The 23,060-nt window shown below is 41.0% G+C and overlaps 2 protein-coding genes across 6 annotated transcripts; both read left to right on the top strand.

The window, feature by feature from the left end:
* The first annotated feature begins 837 nt into the window (after nt 1-837).
* On the top strand, nt 838-11,677 carry LOC306928420 (uncharacterized protein). 4 transcript variants are annotated; one of them, XM_079508509.1, is made up of 11 exons: nt 838-1,045; nt 2,881-3,158; nt 3,690-3,787; nt 3,906-4,012; nt 4,108-4,176; nt 5,074-5,169; nt 6,644-6,739; nt 8,476-8,583; nt 9,595-9,690; nt 10,352-10,401; nt 10,512-10,622. In XM_079508509.1, exons 2-10 carry the CDS (start codon nt 2,955-2,957, stop codon nt 10,393-10,395), a joined length of 918 nt encoding a protein of 305 aa, XP_079364635.1. In that variant the 5' UTR covers nt 838-1,045; nt 2,881-2,954; the 3' UTR covers nt 10,396-10,401; nt 10,512-10,622. The 4 variants fall into 4 exon arrangements, with proteins under 4 accessions (XP_079364635.1, XP_079364632.1, XP_079364633.1 ...); XM_079508506.1 differs by lacking the exon at nt 10,352-10,401 and having other exon boundaries at nt 10,512-11,677; XM_079508507.1 differs by lacking the exons at nt 4,108-4,176; nt 10,352-10,401 and having other exon boundaries at nt 10,512-11,677.
* A 1,622-nt stretch (nt 11,678-13,299) lies between these two features.
* Nucleotides 13,300-23,013, top strand: LOC306927784 (uncharacterized protein). 2 transcript variants are annotated; one of them, XM_079507636.1, is made up of 5 exons: nt 13,300-13,437; nt 16,293-16,394; nt 18,124-18,699; nt 20,570-20,671; nt 21,465-23,013. In XM_079507636.1, exons 2-5 carry the CDS (start codon nt 16,322-16,324, stop codon nt 22,415-22,417), a joined length of 1,704 nt encoding a protein of 567 aa, XP_079363762.1. In that variant the 5' UTR covers nt 13,300-13,437; nt 16,293-16,321; the 3' UTR covers nt 22,418-23,013. The 2 variants fall into 2 exon arrangements, with proteins under 2 accessions (XP_079363762.1, XP_079363761.1); XM_079507635.1 differs by having other exon boundaries at nt 13,321-13,510.
* The last annotated feature ends 47 nt before the right edge of the window (nt 23,014-23,060 follow it).

Genomic DNA, 23,060 nt, shown 5'->3' with positions numbered 1-23,060 from the left:
GCTTGGACGCTCATGCGCTGAAAGAAGCGTGAGGTCTGTCCGTTGCTCAGGGATACATTAGATAATTGACACTGGGTGAAGAAAATGGGTTACAAAAAATGTGTATAAAATAAAAATAAGGAAATAGGTTATGGGAAAACCAACATTTAAAACGATGAATGGGGCCATGAATGCTGACATTTACTCTTTAGTCAATAGAAAATTAGTAAATACAAAACAAAATAATATGAATGCCATAATGATACTATTATTACTTTAGGGTAGCCGGGTAGGGTGCAACACTGCGCAATTAAATATAAAGCAGCCTTAAGTGGTTGATTTATTTGTATGGGAATGAAGTGGTCAAATCAAATAGTATTTCCTATTTGATAATGAATCTATATTACGGTAAGCAATGCAGCTTTTATGGTTTTAGTGACAGCGTGTATGTAGGGACACAATATATCACTAAATCCTGCTGAGACTTAATATATTGTTAATGTTGATAGTAGTAGGTTTACTCTGGTATTCCAACTACACCAATGGGTTCATGGCTTGGTGAGCTGTACAGCTTGTTAATCACAGAGGTGCCCAGTCTGCCGGAATACCGAGCACTGGGTCTGTCTTCCAGGAATTAAACAATAAATGAATATAATATATTCATCCTCTCATATTATGAGAGGCTGGACGAATGAAAGGGTGTTCCCAGTTCCCACTTCTGGTGGTTACCTTGTAGAATGTACACAATGGGCACTACACTACCCAAGATGAACAGTGGGGGGCAGCAATACGCCAATCTGCCCAAAAATAAGAAGAGGAACATTACCCACAATGCAGTGTTGTGTTTGTGTTCTGAATCTGAACCAAGATGGTAGAAAGATGTTTAGTCTGAACTTCTGTACGAGAGAAAACACTGAAACAGCGTCATAACGTCATTTATTATACAGCTTCAGCTCCTCAAAACACCTCCTGAACACGTCGCTTTATCAGAGGTGGTGATATTTGTGAAACAACGTGGTGTTAATCATCAGGAGGACGTTTGTCCTCAACCACTGAAACACAGCAGGTAAAGATCAACATAATGTTGCTTTTCATGCAATTATCAATAATTTAAAACGAGCAGTTTGGGTACGTGTTATAGTTATACTATTAATGTAACCCTATAGTTACATTGCACTTACACTTTTTTATATTATTTTTTAGTGGTCAAATCTCTACGTGTAATGAGCAGGATTTGTATTCTGCAAATCTGCATACAATAAGATAGTAAGGTACTGCACCACACCATACTTTCCATGAATAGAAAGCCCTATCGATGGTGTCACTGGTAGGTGGACATCTGAACTGTCCACAGCAACCTAGCTCCTATGGTTGAGTGGGGGACATAGAACCTTTTTTGGTTGAGTGCTTGAGTGGGGAACATAGAACCTTTTTTAAGTGGGGAACATAGAACCTCTTTTTGGTTGAGCGGGGAACATGGCAACTTTTTTGGTTGAGTGCTATAGTTGAGCGGGGAACATAGAACCTTTTTTGGTTGATTGCTATAGTTGAGTGGGGAACATAGAACCTTGTTTAAGTGGGTAACAGAACCTTTTTTTGGTTGAGCGGGGAACATGGCACTTTTTTTGGGGGGCGGGGGGAGATGTTAATTTGATTGTCAATTGAAGTTTTAGAGATGCGATGTCATCATGCTAGCTATCATCATATGCATGCTGTAGTGCAGTGGTTTCCCTATAGCTGCAATTTGCAACTCTAGATTTTTAATAATGGGATGAATCTAGAGTTGCAATAGCCTCCATTGACTCCCCATTCATCCAATTTGCTTTTGCGATCTGCTTGTATGAAACAATGTTAAACTCACCAACATTGCAGCTCTAGGCCAAGCTTGAATTATCCTCTTTCAATCTGCCAAGCTTTTGTTTCATAAAAATCCACCATAGACATGTTATGATCCTACTTTCTGTCAAGAAATTCTGTGCAGGTGATTCTTTTTCTAATTGTTGGAGTTTGTAAGTACTCATTTTTATTAATGGGTCACGCTGCTGCCTCCTGCATTATGTGCAAATGCGAGACAGGTGGTACGTGGGACTGTTCAGTGACTTTGACGAGTGCTTCCAAACTTCCATACCTAATAGGGTATGCGCGTGAGCGTGACATCATCATCAAACCAGGAAGTTATGCAGGAACGCCTACTGAGTGGCAAAAAACTACTTTCTGGCCTTGACAGCCCATACATCCACACAGAAAAGTCATTTCTGATTGCATTAAACAACATTAAACGATGTTAAACTCACTTTGCCTGTTGCTTTGCCACTCGATTTGCCACTCGATGTGTCATTCACTTTAAGCATGCGCATACTCTCTATTGATTTGAGTTTGACTACATTTTGGCGAGGGAAAAACGGCCATAGACATTTTCCAAAAGGTCCCTTTAGCTGTCACTTCAATATATGTGAATGGAAATGGGGTACATGGATACTATAGACATGCCAAATTTATGACAATCTCATGCAGTTTTGGGCAAGAACAAGAACCATGCTGTTTTATACATGCAGTGTCAAATGAATTAGGTATTTATCTTAAGTTATAGCTTAATTTTTGTAATCGTTTCATTTAGATACAAGCCCGGGTTTTATCTGGGGAACACTCCAATGATGTGCTTGTGCTTTGATGATAGAAGTAGAAACAATCCTTACCTCAACATGAAACAGGAAATAAAGCAATGCATTTGTTTTAGGTTTTAAATCAAATTAAGGTAGGCTACAAGATAAATGTGTAACGGAGCTTTAACGCGAGAGACAAGAATTCATGCGTAGTGTTTACATCGCGTTTTCGTTTGTCGAGTCGCACTAAACTATATGTGATAATCGTGACAGGCCTAATTAATTGTCATTGTTTCAGAACATTCTGGGGTTATACAGAGGAAGAAGACCAGGTCCAGATCAGCTCCAAACCACCTCCGTTGTCACAACAACATGGTGGTGAAACGGTGTGCGCATGGAATCTGCAACTCAGACACCCGGTACCCCGGACGTTTGGAGGGTGGAGTCGTCTTTTTTCCCTTTCCAAAACCCAAAACCCAACCAGAAAAATGCAGGCAGTGGATAAAGCAATGTGGGAGACCCCATTCTCAACTAAACCCCACCAAAATAACACCACATACATACATCTGCTCCAAGGTAGGCTAATGTTAATCGCAAAACTGTATTTAAATGTCATCACTATCTTGTCTTTACTGATATTAGTAAATGTAATGACAGACTACAGTAGATTTGCTAACAATGCACAACATATTATGTGTATTGTTGCACAGTCTGTCACACCAATATTTCACTGCAAAACATGAGCATGCGACAAATAAAAAAATGGTAAATGGTAAATTTATATAGCTCCTTTATCCAAGGTGCTTTACAGATTGTGCATTACATTCACCCATTCACACACACATTCATACACCGATGGCAGCGGAAACCATGCAAGGCACCAACCAGCACATCAGGAGCAATTAGGGGTTCAGTGTCTTGCTCAAGGACACTTCGACACTAACTCTGGGGGAGCCCGGGTTCGAACTGGCAACCTTGCGGTTACCATCCAGCCACTCTACCCCTGAGCCACTGCCGCCCCTAAAACCTACATGAATCTTGAATATTCACATATGTTTTGCAGTGATTTCATGCAAATGCAACCTTATTTTGCTTTAATCTTTGTAGCATTTTGTGAATGGGAAGCCTACAGCTGAGTATCCCAACCCGTTAGCTGCTGTAAAAGTGTCTAATCCAAAAAGGAAACCAGGACGAAATCAAAAACGGTACACAAGGAACAGTAATATTTCATTTATATATACATACAGTATCTCTGTGGTTGTAACATGCATTTTTTTTTTTTTAAACATTAAAATTCAAATAACATGAGTTATGCTTTTACAGACTCAGATGTGATTGTGAGGAGGATGGATGCAGTGATGCCTCCTCGTCCAGTAGCCTGGAGAAAACCCCAGAAGACAACCAGGGTAGTACTGTTGCCACAGACACTGGTGAGTGATGAGTTACTTTGTACTTACTTTAAGTTTCCTAATATATGTAAACGACAATACATCAGCTTGTGACTGCAATTTGTTCCTGTTCGCAGATGACTCTGCACTGCCGGTCTCAGACAGGAACAAACTGCAGGTTGAAAAGGCCCTCAGCTCTGAACTCGGTAGAATCTGCACCTGGCTCGCTGAGAACAAACTATCTTTACACCTGGGGGAAAACGGAATCCATTGCTCGGCGTACATGAGAAGGGAGATTGGCAATTGTTTGCCAAATGTTCACCTTTTATGACACCTTTCATGACTTTCATTTCAAGGGCAATTATTTAGTCAACATTTTTAGCCAGTGATTTTTATTTTTTTCCTGGCGTTGTGCCAGGAGATGGCCTCTTCATTCCCATGACAAAGGGAGGGGATGTTCTCTTTTCTTGCCCGGCAATATTCCAGAATATCAGGCCCATAAAACAAGAACAATAGCTATATGATCTCCCATTCCTTATGAACATATAAGGTATAAGCAAAAGGATGTATTTTGGGTCAAAGTTCAATGTTTGAAGTACGATTCTATACACCCTGGCCTGTGCTTCCTGTTTTACATGAAACCATTCCTACAACCCATGACACATCAAAATCCAAACAGCCCCATACAGTAGCACTAGCAAATTGCAATCACTCTGTGCATTCATTGTTTGGGAGGGTGGGGTGGGTCGGACTATAAATGGTGGAAGGGTGGACATATAATGATGCTTGGTTGCAGAAACATTAAAAAAGGATGGGCTATATCACCTTATTCACTTTAGACGTGTATTTGCATCAAAATAGTCCATTGACACCTACCTGTAGCTTAACTTGCCTAACACTGGTTTTAATTATTCCTTTTAGTTTGTTATTTAATTATGTATTTTATGTTTTGGGCAGTTAAACTGTGTGATTTATTCCCTAACATGAATACACCCATATACATTAGGTTTAGGCCAATTTTCTTTAGCTTCTGCAAATATTGTTATTCTTGAGACCACTAGATCTCCAGTTATTAAAGTCCCTTTTCAATTATTTAATTACAGGCCAGTGTGTGGAGTCCAGACTGCAGGTGAAGATGAACTCTCCAGAACCTGAAGACATTTCTATTAAACAGGAACCTGAAGACCACCCACACTTCAGTAAGTTTCATGGTTTACAGAGCCACATCATACAAAAATAAATCTGTTTAATATAGATTTGAACTCATTCATTGCTAGATTAAATACATAAATTATCCACCTTCAACTGCTAATATATTAATTTGCTTTTTATTTCAATGTAAACTATGCAAATCAGCTTTTATTTTGTTTAAGGGCCGCTAGATAAGGGTAGTTCTTTCTATTCTCAGTGAGGCAGATTTGGTTTATATCTTTCAGAGCATGCTTTGTGGTAACATTAATATGTTGAAAAGAAAAATATTTTGTAATTACAAAGTTAAATGGTCAAACGACATATGGTCTAAGCCAAAACTTCATCATAATGGATGAAGCAGTGTTTTCACACACACACACGCCAAGGTTTTTTTCTGCAGCAATTTATAAATAGTATCACACCCCCCACCATTGCCGAAGGCGCAGATATAAGGCAATGCTTGGGGAACCTGACGCCACTCAGACAGTGACCTAAAACATACAGGTACAGAGGTCTTCCTTACACTGTATTGGATGAAGAAGGCCAAGAGTATGAATAATGCTCGCTACCAGATCTACACACAGAGGAAAGAAACACCAGAGTGTAAAAAGCTTCCTCCAACTGATGCCAACATGATGCTGCACATAATGGGCCCCTACAGACTGTAGGAGTTTTAAAGTTCAGATCGTTAATTATTTCACACTACAAGAGTGCGAGTCGGCTGTCATATACCTTTGTGGCTTTCACAGTAAACGATTGATCGCTGACTAGGGCTCACACACTGCAATAGTTCACCAAGATGCGATCCAGACTCGATACGTATACTAGGCTACATTTGTTTGGTTTCTCTCTCTGTCAAATTTGGCCAATGTTTGGCCATTTTGTAAAGTAGTTTGTTCATCACGTTTGACACATTCATCATCGGGTTTTCGTTTTATCAATGCCAATCGCAGCAGTAGGCTCCCAGACTACATGCAGTAGGTCGATAAGATCGGGTGCATGTGTTTGGTCCGACTAGTCATTGGTCCGAAACACGACAACCCACCTCAAACCCTAACCTAACCATAACCGCAAGCACGGGAGCAGGCGCTAGTCCGAGGTGCGGGTTAGGTTTAGGGGGGTGCATACTTAGTTTAGACTAGTCATTGGTTAGACATGAGTTAAGGTTAGGTTTAGGTGTGCTGCCCCGTGGGGGGTTAGGTTTAGGGTGAGGGTTTGAGATAGGTTGTAGTTGTATGACTAATGACTGGTCGCAAAAACGAGAACTGTCGATCACAACGACTACTGGCCAATCACAGCAGGGCTTTCCTAGAACTGCGGTGGGATAAATAATAACGCTTCGAAGCGGGTGGAATTTTCATACCGCCTGGAGCACAAAAGCTCTGAAAATGATCAGAGGATAACGCAGATGTGACGCCTCCTCCCCGCTTCTGTTTTCGTCTAATCTTACTTCAAAGTCCTTATTCTATTCCTTCATTCCAGACCAGTCTGTGGAGTCCAGCCAGCAGGTGAAGATGAGTTCTCCAGCACCAGCCAAGAATGTTTCTATTCAACAGGAACCTGACCGCCTGGACCTCAGTAAGTTTCATGCTGCTACCCAATCAACTTTTCACTATAAAATTGTTAATATCTGTATGGTAACAGATACGGTCGCTCCTTTTCCATGGACATCTCCACGCCAATTTTTGGCCATTTTGTAAAGTAATTACTCATTACTTTTGACACATTCATCATCTTTTTTTTATTTCTTTTTTTTAGAGGTATTAAAATGGCGTTAAGGGGGCACGGTGGCACAGTTGGTAGTGCTGTCGCCTATAGATAGATAGAATACTTTATTGGCAGTTTAAGAAAATTACAGAAAATGACATCATTTTAAAAAACGCCAAATGGACTTAGACACAAAAAAGCCTTCGCTTGTTTCCATTGTGGTCCACTTTGTAACATGAAACTATACACAAACATACTGTACAAACAAAACAACCATGGAACATATAATAAATAATCCTTATATATAAGGCTGGGAGCTATATACATAGGACAAGAGGTACCCTGAGAGAATAGTCCAGAGCATGGGAGATGGGCTATCCAGGGTCGGAAGCTAACTATGACCAGTTAGTGTGTAGATGGAGCCATGATTCCAGGTCTTTCCTAAATCTTGCAATAGAATTTAGGGATTTCAGGGCTGGAGGGAGTGCATTCCACAGAGTAGTGGCTGCGTAGTAAAAAGCATTTTTTCCCTTGAGTGTCCTGAAACTGGGGGGAACTAGATCATATGGACTTCCTCTGGTTGAGTACCTGTGAGCATCCCTCACTCTGGGCAGGTAGCCCAGCAGGTACTTAGGAACAGAGGCATCTAGGATCTTGAAGACCAGACACAATGAGAGCTGAGATACTCTCTCCTCCACTCTTAGCCATCCCAGGCTACTAAAGTGGGCAGAGGTAAGATGAGACCTGGGGTTCAATTTTAGTAGTAGCCTCACAGCTAGAAGGTCCTGGGTTCGATTCCCACTCGATTCCTGCTAGTGGCGTGTTTCCTCCTCCGCGTCATCAGTGCCCATACCCGAGGTGGGGTGGCGAAAGGGCCTTTCTGTGTGGACTTTGCATGTTCTCCCCGTGTCCCCTAGGGTAGGTACCCTCACAAAAAACATGCAGTAATCCTGGTCTCTAAACTGCCTCCCCTTGGCCAGCCGGGGCGCCTGATGGAGGGGAAAGGAACTGGTCGGAATAACGTGTTCCTTCCACGTGCTACGTCCAACCAGGTGCAAGGAGCAACTTGGGCATGAAGGAAGCATGAGTTCAAGTCCGTTGCTCTCCCCATGTCCCCCATATATGGGGACTAGGCTGGCGGAGGGTGTGTAGAGCCCAAGATCACATTAGATAATTGACACAGGGGTGAAAAATGGGTTACAAAATCGTGGGATAAATAATATTTAAAAAAATAAAATGGCTTTAAAGTCCACACATTAACTTTTTTATTTATTTTTCTTTTAGAGGTATTACAAAGGCTTTAAAGTCCACTTAAATTGTCACTTTAGAAATGTGCAGATTCCCTTTATATGCAGCTATACACTTAATATTTGTTTACTCTTTACTTTGAGAAAACAATGTTGCACAAGATAATCTCATCACCCCCCAAAAGCATTTAGGGTCCCTAAATGCTATAAAATATACTTCTGTGAAAAATAGTGACACCATGCAGTCCTTTGTAAAACACTTATTTACACCCTCTTTTCATACTGTTTTAACATTCAACCTTCATCTAAAACCCATGTCACATCATCAAAGTCCTTATTCTATTGATTCCTTCATTCCAGACCAGTCTGTGGAGTCCAGCAGCCTGCAGGTGAAGATGAGTTCTCCAGCACCAGCCGCCACTGTTTCTCACCAGTTGTTTCTCATCGCCATCCTGATGAATAGAAACGGTTTGTTTTAATCTCTTCTGTTGTAGCTGCCAAAAATACAATGTGATGAAATTCCTGGAAAAGGTTTGGAATTAATAGTGGTTTCGATAATGTTTGACTATGCATTGTTTTGGCTATTGATTTTGTTCACTAAATGTCAAACATTATGAGAAATCTTTAAAGGTATAATAAGTGATTTTCTTTGGTTAAAAATAAGTGTTAAATAGCTCTATATTCTGTTAGTACTCATTGCTATAGAGTGTTTTACCTCTATAATCCCATTGAAATTTCAATACTTTATTGTGGGCTTAAGTAGCGGGCCCATTTGTTTATAATGCCATCCCCTGTGAATTTTCAGCGGATTCGAGTGAAAATCAACCGATAATTCCCAGTAGGTTACTTATCAAGCTGATCTTATCGGTCTACTGCACATGCTGGGAGCCTACTGAGAATGACAAGCCTCCTCATACCCTACCCGCAAGCACGTAGCAGCGCAGTCCCAACCTTAACGCATGTTCGCCAACCTTAATCCGTTCGTTTTTGGTCTACTGCCAACTGAGAAACGACAAGCCTCCTCATACCCTCACCTAAACAAAACCGCAAGCACGTAGCAGCACGTCTCAACCTTAACGCATGTTCACCAACCTTAATCCGTTCGTTTTTGGTCTACTGCCTACTGAGAAACGACAAGCCTCCTCATACCCTCACCTAAACAAAACCGCAAGCACGTAGCAGCGCGGTCCCAACCTTAACGCCTGTTCGCCAACCTTAATCCGGTCGTTTTCTGGGTTTTCGTTTTATCAATGCCAATCGCAGCCAGTAGGCTCACAGACTACATCCAGTAGGTCCATAAGATCGGCTTGATAAGTAACCTACTGGGAATTATCGGTTGAATTTTCATATGTTTCCATCATACCGCCTGGAGCACGAAAGCTCTGAAAATGATCAGAGGATAATGCAGATGTGACGCCTCCTCCCCCCTTCTGTTTTCATCTAATCTTACTTAGTCCTTATTCTATTCCTTCATTCCAGACCAGTCTGTGGAGTCCAGCCAGCAGGTGAAGATGAGTTCTCCAGCACCAGCCAAGACTGTTTCTATTCAACAGGAACCTGACCGCCTGGACCTCAGTAAGTTTCATGCAACAACAACTAATTGTTAGCAATAATATCTGTATAGTCCTCATCATTAAAAGGAAATTCAATCAATGCTAACCCTAAATCCCAGTTTTGAGATCTTATCCTGTATATTGTCTGGGGGGTAAATATGAGAGAATCATGAATGATATTGAACCAGAAAGTTAGGGGTATTGGGAATGAGGAAGTGAGGACAGCTATGAAGAGGACGAAAAATTGGAAGTTCAAGTTTATTAGAAAATCTATTGCATAACAGTATGAATAATGGTGTTTTTTACAATTCAAGAGCACCACTCTATTAACTCATTCACTTCCACATTAAATACCTAAATGTATCTCCCATTGCCAGCTTTTTTCCGCATTTCCTTACTTTTTAAGTAGTCACAGAATATCTATCTCCACTACGATCGACAAACTGCCTCACAAGATTTTGTTTTTGCAATAAAACATTGATTCGCTTGATTTGGTTTGGAGGGGGACATGTCCCCCACCATACTTTATTAGTATGTTCGATTAAATGTTGTTTTGTAAATACATTTCTGATTTATTTTGAAGACTAAGCATGCTTTTTGCTGTCCAAAACGTGACACCTAGGCTTATATGAAATACTTAATTTACAATATTGTTTCTTTACCTCCCTTCATTCTCATTACAGATGTCTTTCCTGACAAATACAGTTTGTATTTTCAGACTGTTTGAAATTATGTATGTAACCATAACTATTTCAGTTGGCAATAGGACATAACTTGAGTGTTGATACAAATAAAAAAAATCCCTTCATCTGTGATGCATTTATTTATCTCCCTTCTCTTCAGATTATAATTTGCCAGTGGAGAAACGGACCGACTGTGACAAGTGTGGGAAAATCTTCCAAACAAGCGGTGCACTCCAAATACACCTCAGAACTCATACAGGAGAGAAACCCTACCAATGTGACCAGTGTGGGATAATGATTCGCAACAGCAATCATCTCAAAGTTCACCAGAGGATTCATACAGGGGAGAAACCCTACCACTGTGCCCAGTGTGGGAAACATTTCAAGAGTAACAGTGGTATGAAAAGTCATATGAAAAGTCATTCAGGGGAGAAACCCTACCAATGTCACCAGTGTGAGAAAAGTTTCAGCACCCGAGGCAACCTCAGAACTCACCTGAGAATTCATTCTGGAGAAAAACCCTTCCTCTGTAACCTGTGTGGTGAAAGGTTCAGCAGTAGCACTACTCTAAAAAGTCACCAGAGAGATCATGCAGGAAAGAATCGCTATCGCTGTGGAGTGTGTGTGAAAAGTTTCAACACACGCAGTGAGCTCAAAACTCACAAGGTAATTCATATGGGAGAAAAACCCTACCACTGTGAGAGTAAGGTTCAGCCAACTAGGTCATGTCAAAAGGCACCATAGAGTTCATACTTGATGGAAAACCAGTGAATTCAGACAGGAAAGAAACACTATCACTGTGGGCAGTGTGGCAATTGTTTCACATACAGTGAGCTCACCGTCACTGCAAAAGTAATACAGGAGGGTTTCAGTCAATTAAACCATTTCACAATGGGGAACACTTACGCTGTCAGTGATAGTGTGGGATGAGTTTTGGGATGCTTGAATACTTGATGTTGAAGTGTTGCATCCAAGAAGCCATTTGTGAATTATGTGGCCTATGTGTATTACAGGGGTAATACCATATATCATTACCTTATGGTTTTAGTGTTAGTTATGTCTTTAAAATATACCACTCTTGGTAGAGTAGTAGGCATTGGTATTCATTTTGTTCTTCCCTACTTTTATAAATGGTAAATGGTGCATTTATATAGCGCCTTTATCCAAGGCGCTTTACATAGACTGTGCATCAATTCACCCATTCACACACACATTCATACACCGATGGCGGCAGAAACCATGCAAGGCACTAGCCAGCACATCGGGAGCAATTTGGGGTTCAGTGTCTTGCTCAAGGACACTTCGACACTAACTCTTTGTCTCACAGTATCCTCTTGTTGAAATTAACTTCATAGGAAAACCAACAAAAAAAACATTAAAAATGTCCATCCATTGGTCCTTACTATTAAAATAATGAATGGGCCCAATGCTATTTGTGTGTTTAGATACAAATGTATACCATTCTATATTATATGCTTAATTTAATCATTTTTACTACTACTATTATTAACTGCACTATGGAGACATCAATGAAGTTAAAATGTGGGGGTGAGAACATTTATTTGTTAAACTTCATAGGTTATACCACTCAAGACATGGTAATACAAAAAGAGGTCAAAGACACTCGGCTGTAAAAGCCTGTAAAACGCTTAGGTCTTTCTTTTTTTAATGCTCTTTGCAAAGCGTATGCTGCTTCAATAAAGGCTGTGCCTTGAACCTCTTTTTTGTATTACCATTATCGAACCCTCGCCAACGAGCACCTGTTTACAGTTTGTACAACCACACGGACCATGGCAGCGCTTCTTCTTTCTATTCAACCACTCAAGACATGTTTAAATAGCAAACGCAAGACATTATTGATTTCTCATAATAAATCAAGTCATTGATCATTAAGAAATACCACTTAAACCTTATACTTGTTTGACCGAAGTCCCTCAGGGCTGTATACTAGTGTCTTTCTGTTTCTGCTCCACTGTTGTGAGCTTGTAGATCTGCTCATTTCTGTGAAGGTTTACCCCAGTATCGATTCTCAGGATTAAGTGGTCAAATAAAATGCTATTTAATTTCCTATTTTGATAAATGATTCTATATTAAGAAATTCAGCTTCTATGATTTTAGTGACAGGGTGTATAGGGACACAATATATCACGAAATCCTGCAGATCGAGACATAATATATATTCTCATGGTGGTAGTACTAAGGCTGACTTTGGTCTGAGAGTCCAACTACACCAATGGGTTCATTCATGGCTTGGTGAGTTGTACATGCTATTCAGTGAAGTCTGAAGTGTCCAATCTCCCTCTAAAAACCCACCACCTGAGGTGGGTTTTGAGCTTCTCCCCAATAGGAGTCTTCTCCCCAAAAGGTGCCCAATTTACCGGAATACCGAGCACTGTGGGAGTCTTCCAGGGAAACAAATTAATGAGAGAATTAATCAAATGAATGCATGCAGTGATGTAAATAGGTTTTCAATGTAATGAGTCCCGGGATGCAGGGATGGTCTTTTAGATGAGTCCCATGGGCATTTTATGAGTCCCACTTCAACGACGTTAGGAGTCATATTTTGCCAGCATTTAACTCCCATTTCATTTTATATGGTTATAATGTGGTTATATATTCATGTAGAAAACAGAAGAAATGATTATTATAACTAAAGCTAGCAAAATAAACTAGAATAAAAAACAGTACAGTAGTAGCCTACAGTAGTGCATCCCGTGGATGCAGAGGTCGTTGTTTTATTGCGTCCCTTAACTATAAACTGTTTTGGGATGCAAAATGCACCCTATTTTAATCTCTGGCATGAATGTGCATTGTGCACACTCTTCTGGGCACCATACACAATGGGCACTACCCAATATCAACAGTGGGGGGCAGCAATACGTCAATCTGCCCAAAACTAAGAAGAGGAACACATACCCACAATGCAGTGTTGTGTTTGTGTTATCAAACAAAGATGGTAGATCTTTAGTCTTAAACTGAACTTCTGAACGAGAGAAACAGTGAAACAGCGTCATTTATTATTATCCTACTAATTCAGCCAGCGCCTCCAACCACCTCCCGAGTCCCGACGCGTCGCTTTATCAGAGGTGATGATATTTCTAAAACGGGTCGTTTCAAAACAGTGTATCTTCGTTAAGCAGCAAGAGGACGTTTGTGCAGGTCAACCACTGAAACACACAACACTCTTTATGAATCATCATTTAAGATGAAACATGAATTTAATTGCTCATAGTTGCTATAATCTAGATTATTAATATGTTTCCCTGGGCTGGTTACTTTACAATTACATCAATTAACATTTTATAGCACATGTACAATCACTGAGGTGCAAAAACGTTAGTTCATTAACTTGCACTGAGCAGCACCTCAAAGGCCAGTAAAACAAGGCTCCAGACTTCCCAGAACAAACTGGTCAGGCTACTATTAGTAAGAGAAATCTATGAAAATCTGGGAACTAAATCGTTACCAAGAAATGTCTTCACCAATGTGTTTCTAAAGGTGTCTAATAACATGTACTAAAAGTTTGAAATTCAACTCCCGTGGGAAATTGAGTTATTAGCATAATATGTGACCATACCCTTAACATCCTATATAAGGCAAAATTTCATTATTCTTTAAGTAGCACGGGACATATGAAACTAGGGTATTTTCATGATTCTGGGTCCATTCCAAGCATTAGTTTTGCACAAAAAACACTCCTTGGGAGGAAAACGGCCATACAAAGTGATGAGGTCAGCACATTTGGTCAAGTGGATATGGCCTAATTTAGCCCAAGGAGTGTTTTTTGTGCAAAACTAATGCTTGGAATGGATTCAGAATCATGAAAACACCCTAGTTTCATATGTCACATGCTACTTAAAGAATGATGACATTTTGACTGTTTTGCCTTATATAGGATGTTAAGGGTATGGTCACATATTATGCTAATAACTCAATTTCCCACGGGAGTTGAATTTCAAACTTTTAGTACATGTTATTAGACACCTTTAGAAACACATTGGTGAAGACATTTCTTGGTAACGATTTAGTTCCCAGATTGGTCAAATACCTGATAAAATGCCCTTACTATATTACTAGTTACTATTCTTGGCCTCACTCCCCGAACCCACCTCACCCCTGCCCATTTTGACAGGCTGGAATGGCTTAGGGTTGACGACAGAGTACAGCATCTTGCAATGGGTCTGGTCCACAAGATTCGATACACCACCAAGATACCCATGTACCTGTCTAAATACTTCCTTAATGTCAACGAAGACCACACCCATAACACCGGAGGCATTCAGATTTGGCACAAACAAGGGACTAAATTAATTTCGCTCCTATGACACCAAAATGTGGAACGCCCTACCAACAGTCATTAAGACAGGTGAATCCCTTGACTCCATCAAAACCCCTCTCAAAGGGCACCTACGGACGTCTGCAATTCGAAACTGGAACCCGTAAAGTCCCTCCACCCCATTATCCCCTTACTGTATGTGTTTTTTTCCCCCTGTTTACCTCCTTATATGATGATTTCCTGTGAATGTTAAAGGAGCATTCAGTGATTTTTATTTAGGTGATTTGGAAACCCCCCCGGTCTGCCCCGGTAACAAGATGTGCACATGCAAGCACTACAGTGGGGGGACACGCGACAGGCCAACAGCACGCACACCAAGGCCCGCCCCCCTCGATCATGATTGGCGGAAGGCCCCTCTCTATCCTGATTGGATGAAGGCTGGGCCACCTATAGCCAAAAACGAAACCTTAGGTTTTTTGACCCCAGGGGTTAACTGGGGACAGGGAGAAACTCCTTGTCACACTCTATAGTAGGGAGGATTATCACAACAAAACAAAAAAAATAATAATATTTGAATTAAGTTAAATCACTGAATATACCTTTAAGTGAAGCCTAGAATGACCCATCCAGGTTTGATTGAATGATTAATGCATGGCATTGAACATTGTTTCCCTTTTGTCAGTTTAGCCTCAAACCCATTTATGCTGTCATTATTTATTAGTATTATTATCATTTCTGTAAGGATATCTCTCTATATTATCTCCTTATATTTCCAAAATATATAGTGTGTATTGTACTTCCAAGTTCATTGGCACAGCAAGGTAGAATATTATATCTTGCACAAGAAAACTTACATTAACTATATAGTTATCTTATATAGTATCGGACGGCTGTGGCTCAGGAGGTAGAGCGGATTGTCCAATGACCCGTGGGTCGGCGGTTTGAATCCCAGCTCCTCCTGTCCACATGACGAAGTGTCCTTGGGCAAGATACCCACAATGGGTAAATCTGTATACCCTATTCATCATTTATAGTCTATGGAGTGATGACACTAATGTTGCTATAACTAGAAACTAGCTTGTGTCATGCATCATACCCCCCAGTGCAGTATGCACTATAAAGAACATACTATGATACATTAATGACGCAGACGTTCAGATCACTGGGTCTCAGAACTAGCTCAATCTTGATTATTTGAATACACAGGACCCCAATGGAAACAAGCCCCTATAAGCTTTTTATGCTATCCTTTTAGCACCATTGCACAATCTTACCACTGTACTATTCATAAACTGTTAATAAAGTATTCACTCAATCAAAACCTGAAACAGAATGTAGCTCTGTTTTCATGGCATCACATAGTCTATCAGTGCATTTTCACACTCTTGCTACATGACGTGTTGTTACAGCTCCACAAACTTGTCAGTGACGTATCAGTGCTTGCTGATGTATTATTTTTCTTTTTTCTGCACATGAAAAAGAAGTTTCTTGGAAGTGTAAAGATACATTTTAATGCTCTGTTAAACAGTAACTAGTTGAAAGGTGATCAACTACATAAGTTCACCCTTCCTTACCTGTTATTGTTTAATAGTTATTGTTGAAGTTGAGTATAAGAGGTGTTCTAAATTGATCCTAAACTCTGGGGTTTTAATTGTTTCATTTCAGAGCCCGTGGAGTCCAGACAACAGGTGCAGATGGACTCTCCAGACCCAGCCAGACACGTTTCAGTGGAACAGGAGGAACGTGAATACTACCTCCCAGACTTCAGTACGTTACACTGTCTCTCTTACTTGTAGCTTGAAACAAGCTATTACACACTTGAACTGTGAAAGAATTACTGTGAGTGGCTGCCTTTAGCTGTAGCCTACAGCAAGGTTAAGCGGGGTAGCATCCATCTAATGTAGGCTATATTGTTCCAGGGATATTTCACTTTCAAATAAAATGAACATAATAACAATGTATAAAATACATGAAAAAACTAATGGAAAAAGCATGGCCCCAATTTGAAAGTGAAATATCCCTTTGATATCTTGCATGGGCTATCTATAAATGCACCTCGTCTCTGTATGTGTGTAAGGAAATTTAGTAAGTAAATTGTATTTATAAAGCACCTTTCGAAACAAGGTTACAAAGTGCTGTACAATGAACACAATAAAATCAATCAAATTAAAACAAGACATAATAGTGTAATAATGCAAGGAAAAATACAGTACAACAAGGAATAAAACAAAACATAATCAAGAGGGTCAAATAACATCGGGAAAATGTTTGTTTTTAACCTGCTCTTAAAAATATCAACTGACTCAGTGTTTTTTAAAGTGAAATGTAGGAGCAACTACTGCAAAGGCGCGTTCACCCTTTGTCTTTCGCTTAGTCCCAGGAACTTTTAGGAGACCTTTGTCAGAGGACCTCAGAGGTCTCACATTGTCCTTGGGGGGGGGGGAAGAAGATCAGAAACATAAGGTGCCGGTGGGGCCAGTCCATGTAGGACCTTAAAAGTGTTTAAAAGGAGTTTAAAGTCTATTCTAGCCTTGGTGGGTAGACTGTGGAGTGTGGCTAACACCGGGGTGATGTGTGCTCGGCGGTTAGTGTTGGTGAGGATTCTGGCTGCTGTGTTCTGTACAAGTTGAAGTTTGGATAATGAGGAGTTTGTGCATTACGTCTGTAATGCACGTAACTCAAGAACCATTCGCCCCCCCGACTTCAAATTCGACACACGCGTTCCACACCCCCACAGGGAGTGCAGTGCCCGATGTTGAGTCGGCCGGACCCACGGTTGTCCAGAACCGCCACAAAAGGCCTCTGCATGGGCTCCATACAGTATATGGAGCTGGCCTGTTCTGACATCACAACACTCCATATTTTGTCATGCCTGACACAGAACTCCATGTATTGGAATGAAGGGACACAGAGACAAATACAGAAATCTCCATATATATGGGGCATAAAAGGGACACAGACAGATGGGTGGAACGGGTACTCTGACACGGGTACAATGGGTATTGCATAGCCGGGTGGGGCATGGATCTCCAACTTCCATCGTTACCGACTCTGTGCTCTACAGCCGTAGAGCACATAATGATATGATAATGATCATGTCAAGCCCCAGTGCACACTCTCCTGTGAGGGTGCTAGGGTGTTATGAGTTGTCGATACATGGCTGCATGATGTAAACACTATTATGTACTGAGTCATGTAGTGCAGGCGCTAGCCAATTTTGTCTTTGGCCGTGTCGTTGGCCAGCTGTATGCAATCAATGCTGCGGTATCAAGCTAGTGACAACCGCAGCTTTTTCCCCCAAATCAGAGCCCACATGTAAAGTAATGTATTTTAACATTCTTTAATTATTCAAATTAAGTCACTAAAACGAAGTTCAAATTACTAAATGTTAATTACTTAAAGTAGGTGATAGCTCATTATGTACATGGAAGATGGAAAATATGGTTTTACTTTTTATGAATCAAGTGTTGAAATCATGTTATTGTTCTGCTCCTAGACGTCCTGCACATGGTTGTTTGTCAAGAGGAGGTCAGTCTGCTCCAGGAGAAACCAGAGCCTCCACAGATTGAAGATGAACATGATGAGATACTTCAAAGACCAGAGGAGCAGGAGTCACGCCCCCTGGAGAGACGCCAGCGTCTCCACACTGGAGCAAAGCCTCACCACTGTGAACATTGTGACAAGAGCTTCAATAAGCGGGGCGACCTGAAGAACCACCAGCGTGTCCACACCGGAGAAAAACCTTTCCAGTGTGCAAATTGTGACAAGGGTTTCAGTCAGTCAACATCCCTCTATAGACACCAGCGTGTCCACACTGGAGAAAAACCCTTCAGCTGTAAACAATGTGACAAACGTTTCAGTGAACCTTGGTCCTTGAAAAGACACCAGTCAATCCACACCGGAGAAAAACCTTACAACTGTAAACATTGTGACAAGACTTTCAGTGACTCGGGTGACCTGACAAAACACCAGGTTGTACACACAGGCAAAAAACCTTATCACTGTAGACAGTGTGACAAGAGTTTTGCTTGGTCAACAGCTCTGAAGACACACAAGTGCATCCACACTGGAGGTAAATCTGATGACCCTTTTCATCATAAAGTCTATGGAGTGTCTAATGTTGCTATAACTAGAACATGTTCAAAGTAGAGCTCTTCACGGGTCCAAAAAAATGGTTCCGAAATCGGAAATTAATTTGTGACATTTTACCGATTCCGACCCGTTCCGAAAATATTTTCAAATAGTTAAACAAAACCCGAACTCAAATGGCGGCCTGACCGAGATCCGATTATTTCCGACATTCCGAGAGACCCGACCCAGTCAGGCAGACATAAATGTGGACTATAATGTGAAATAATATAGCGGACGTATTGACCAATTACCATTTTATGATTAGAGAGAGGCAGGCAGGACGGACGGACGGGTCTCGTCTCTTCTCGTCTCCAGTTTTAGCAGAAGCAGATGCATGTACCGGTCATGGCTGAATGGAATATTACAAGGCGTGACACTCAATGCACTTATAAACAGATCCTACTTTGCTCTCTTCTTTATCCACGTGTAGGGAATGGGATACACAGGAGAGTTGTCATGGTTGCTTATATTCATTTGATTTGAGCTTTGCTAGTTTGCTTTCACCTCGTTGAGGTCAACACTGTTGTCGGGATCCGTGATCGTAATATAAAGTATAATTGCACGCCGGTGTTTTCATTCAAATCAGCGCAAGGCAAACCATGCAGGACGGGGCTTGCATTGCGTGGTACGTCTTGCGCTGCTGATCCTAAACTAGCATAATCATCACAAGTAACACAGCCGTTCATGTCGCTGCAACACTATCCTGATCCTAGGTCAGCTTAAATTATCACACTTGAAACAGAACTTTTTCCCCCGTTTTTCTCCTCCGCAGCGCTGCGCAGCATGAACGCACATGCAGCGGACAGAGAGAAAGAGTATACAGTCCGACTGGCACACAATCACACACTGATTGAATATTTTATTAACATTTGCAACAACAACAAAAAAGCACAGACAGTACACACACACAGTAGCCTACGGGTCTTCTCGGATCCACTCGGACATTACACATAATGATTGACAGACCCGAGTTCCGAGGGGGATACGTCCGATTCTGACCCTACGATAAAACACGACTCCGACCCGAGCGGGTCTCGGGGTCAACTCGGGTATTTTCGGAGTCGGGGGACCCGGTGAAGAGCTCTAGTTCAAAGTGTATCACTGCATTTTCAGACTCTTGCTACATGACGTGTTGTTACAGCTCCACAAACTCGTCAGTGACGTATCAGTACTTTACTGATGTATTATTTTCATGTGCTGCACATGAAAAAGAAGGTTCGTCAAGGGCCACTTCACCCCTTTTGCAACCATAGCTTATTTGAATGATGTTTAGGACACAAGAAACACTTTCCTTGGGTTTGTATGTGTGTAATGTGTTTTTTTTGATATTTTAGTCATGATGCCATGTTCGTGACCAAAGACCTGTCATGAAAATGTGATCTCACTTCTTTCCTGGACTCCTCCCCCCTCTCCACGAGGGGGAGTGCACAGAAGCATTATGGGCATTGTAGGAATTCAGAAACCCAGTCAAATCCTAGTCAAACGCATAGACTTCATTATTCTTCTGGCCATAGGGTGCACATTTGAAATTGTGCTACTGTTATCTACTACAAATACTATTAACATTGAGTGACTGCAGTTTCTTCCAGCGGTGAAATGTCCCTTTAACTTACTTCTACTGGAAAACTTGGAAGTGAAAAGATTAATTAAATCCTCTGTTAAACAGTAACTAGTTGAAAAGTGATTAACTACATAAGTTCTCAACCTTCCTTATTGTCTGTTATTGTTCAATAGTTATTGTTGAAGTTGAGTATAAGAGGTGTTTCTCTTAATTAATCCTAAACTCTGGGGTTTTAATTGTTTAATTCCAGACCCTGTGGATTCCAGACAGCCGGTGCAGATGAACGCTCCAGACCCAGCCAGACACGTTTTAGTGAAACAGGAGAAACATGAATTATACCCCCTAGACTTCAGTACGTTACACTGTCTCTCTTTTCCCCCCCCAGGACTTTTTTGTGTTATCCTTTTAGCCTGAATGTCTGACTGTACCATGACGTGGTCTTTACATTTTTGACTAATAAAGTTTTCAATCAATCAATCAACTTTCACACAAGGTTGGGGCTGCTCGATTATGGCAAAAAATGTCTTCACACGTAGTTTAGTAATTGATTTGTAAATATGAGACGTGAATGAGCAGGTAGGAAGCTGTTAAGGACCGGCGACAACAAAATGAATGGAAAAAGCATGGCCCCAATTTGAAAGTGAAATATCCCTTTGATATCTTGCATGTTCATAATGATAGTGCATGTATCGACGTCGATACATGGCTGCATGATGGAAACACAACTAGCTGCATTAGTACTGAGTCAGCCTATTCTGTTTCTGACATGTAGTGCAGGCGCTAGCCAATTTTGACTTGGCAGTGCCCTGTAGGCCAGCTGTATGCAATCAATGCTGCAGTATCAAGCTGCGCTTATGGTGACACCGCAGCTTTATTCCAAAATCAGAGCCCACATGTAAAACAATGCCTTTTAACATTCTTTAATTATTCAAATGAAGTAACTAAAACAAAGTTCAAATTAATACTGAAAATATGTATTTTCTTTTCAGAACTTAAGTTTCCAGAAGCACCGCCACCTGCAATAACGTGTTGTTAGTAACTGTTTGCTCGATTTAAGTAGGTGATAGCTCATTATGTACATGGAAGGTAGAACATTTGGTTTTACGAATCCAGTGCTGACTATGATGTTATTGCTCTGCTCCTAGACATCCTGGTTGTGTGTCAGGAGGAGGATTCTCCTGAACAGGAGAAGAGTCTGCTCCAGAAGGAGCCAGAGCCTCCACAGATTGAAGATAATCAGGAAGATCTACTTCAAAGACCAGAGGAGCCTGATGGGTCAATGTTGACATTACTAGCAGTGAAAAGGGAAGTTTATGATGATGATGAAGACATCTCTTCAGAACAGTGTGAAGTTGAACTTGAATCTGACTCTAACGTCACTGAAGACGGTGATCATAAACACTGTGACAAGAGCTTCAGTGAGTCAGGCCCCCTGGAGAGACGGCAGCGTCTCCACACTGGAGCAAAGCCTCACCACTGTGAACATTGTGACAAGAGCTTCAGTAAGCCGAGCAACCTGAAGAACCACCAGCGTGTCCACACCGGAGAAAAACCTTTTCAGTGTGAACATTGTGACAAGAGTTTCAGTCAGTCAACAACCCTCTATAGACACCAGCGCGTCCACATTGGAGAAAAACCCTTCAGCTGTAAACGATGTGACAAAAGTTTCAGCGAATCGTGGTCCTTGAAAAGACACCAGTCAATCCACACCGGAGAAAAACCTTTCAACTGTAAACATTGTGACAAGACTTTCAGCGAGTCGGGTGACCTGACGAGACACCAGCGTATCCACACGGGCGAAAAACCTTTCCACTGTAAACATTGTGACAAAGTCTTCAATGATCGAGGTAACCTGAAGAAACACCAGCACGTCCACACCGGAGAAAGACCTTTCCAGTGTGATCAGTGTGACATGAGTTTCTACAATTCAACTAGACTAAAGAGACACCAGCTCACACACACTGGAGAAAAACCATACCACTGTATACAGTGTAACAAGTGTTTCGCTAGGTCAACCTCTCTGAAATCACACTGGTGCATCCACACCATTTCCACTGTAAACGGTGTACAAAGCGTTTCAGTGCGTCTAGTCAACTGAAAACACACCAGCGTGTTCACACTAAGGGGGGGAGAAATATTACCACTGTAAATTAGCTCACTGGGAGGATCAAACTAAACAGCTGCATGTTGGTAGACTCACTGGTGGTTGCCAAGCAAAACATTATGGATATAAATACTGTTCCTGTCAACAGATGCCTCCATTATTAGGACTCCGGTCTTTCACCGGTCTTTTTCTTCTATTAAATTCTTTGTTTTGATCATGTTTATTTAGATTGAGCTTTCCACAAATTCTGAATACTCAAATTCTAGTCTGTAATTCACCTAAACACGCGTTCTGATTTGAGACTTACATAAATGAATGCATGAATTACCATCTCTAGATCTTTTGGGGAGAGACTGGTAAGAAACTGGTTTCCACTACTGAACAGAACTGATTCTTCACATGTCAGAGTAAAACGAATAACTTAAAATATAACAATCGCTTTGGAAGAAACTGGTGACGGTATCGTAACAAATTCAGACTACTGAGGAATGAGATAAGCAATTGTAGATATGATTCCCTAGTAGCCTACTGTCATAAAAAAAAAAGTATATATATATATATATATTAATAATAAAACGCAATATGCCTAATTCAGCATTAATTATCATTTAACAATTAGATTTTTTTTGGGGTGCCG

Source organism: Electrona antarctica, assembly GCF_951216825.1.
Source record: "Electrona antarctica genome assembly, chromosome: 8".
Taxonomy (NCBI): Eukaryota; Metazoa; Chordata; class Actinopteri; order Myctophiformes; family Myctophidae; genus Electrona; species Electrona antarctica.
The sequence above is the reverse complement of the archived record's forward strand: the minus strand, read 5'-3'. Positions and strand labels throughout refer to the sequence as shown.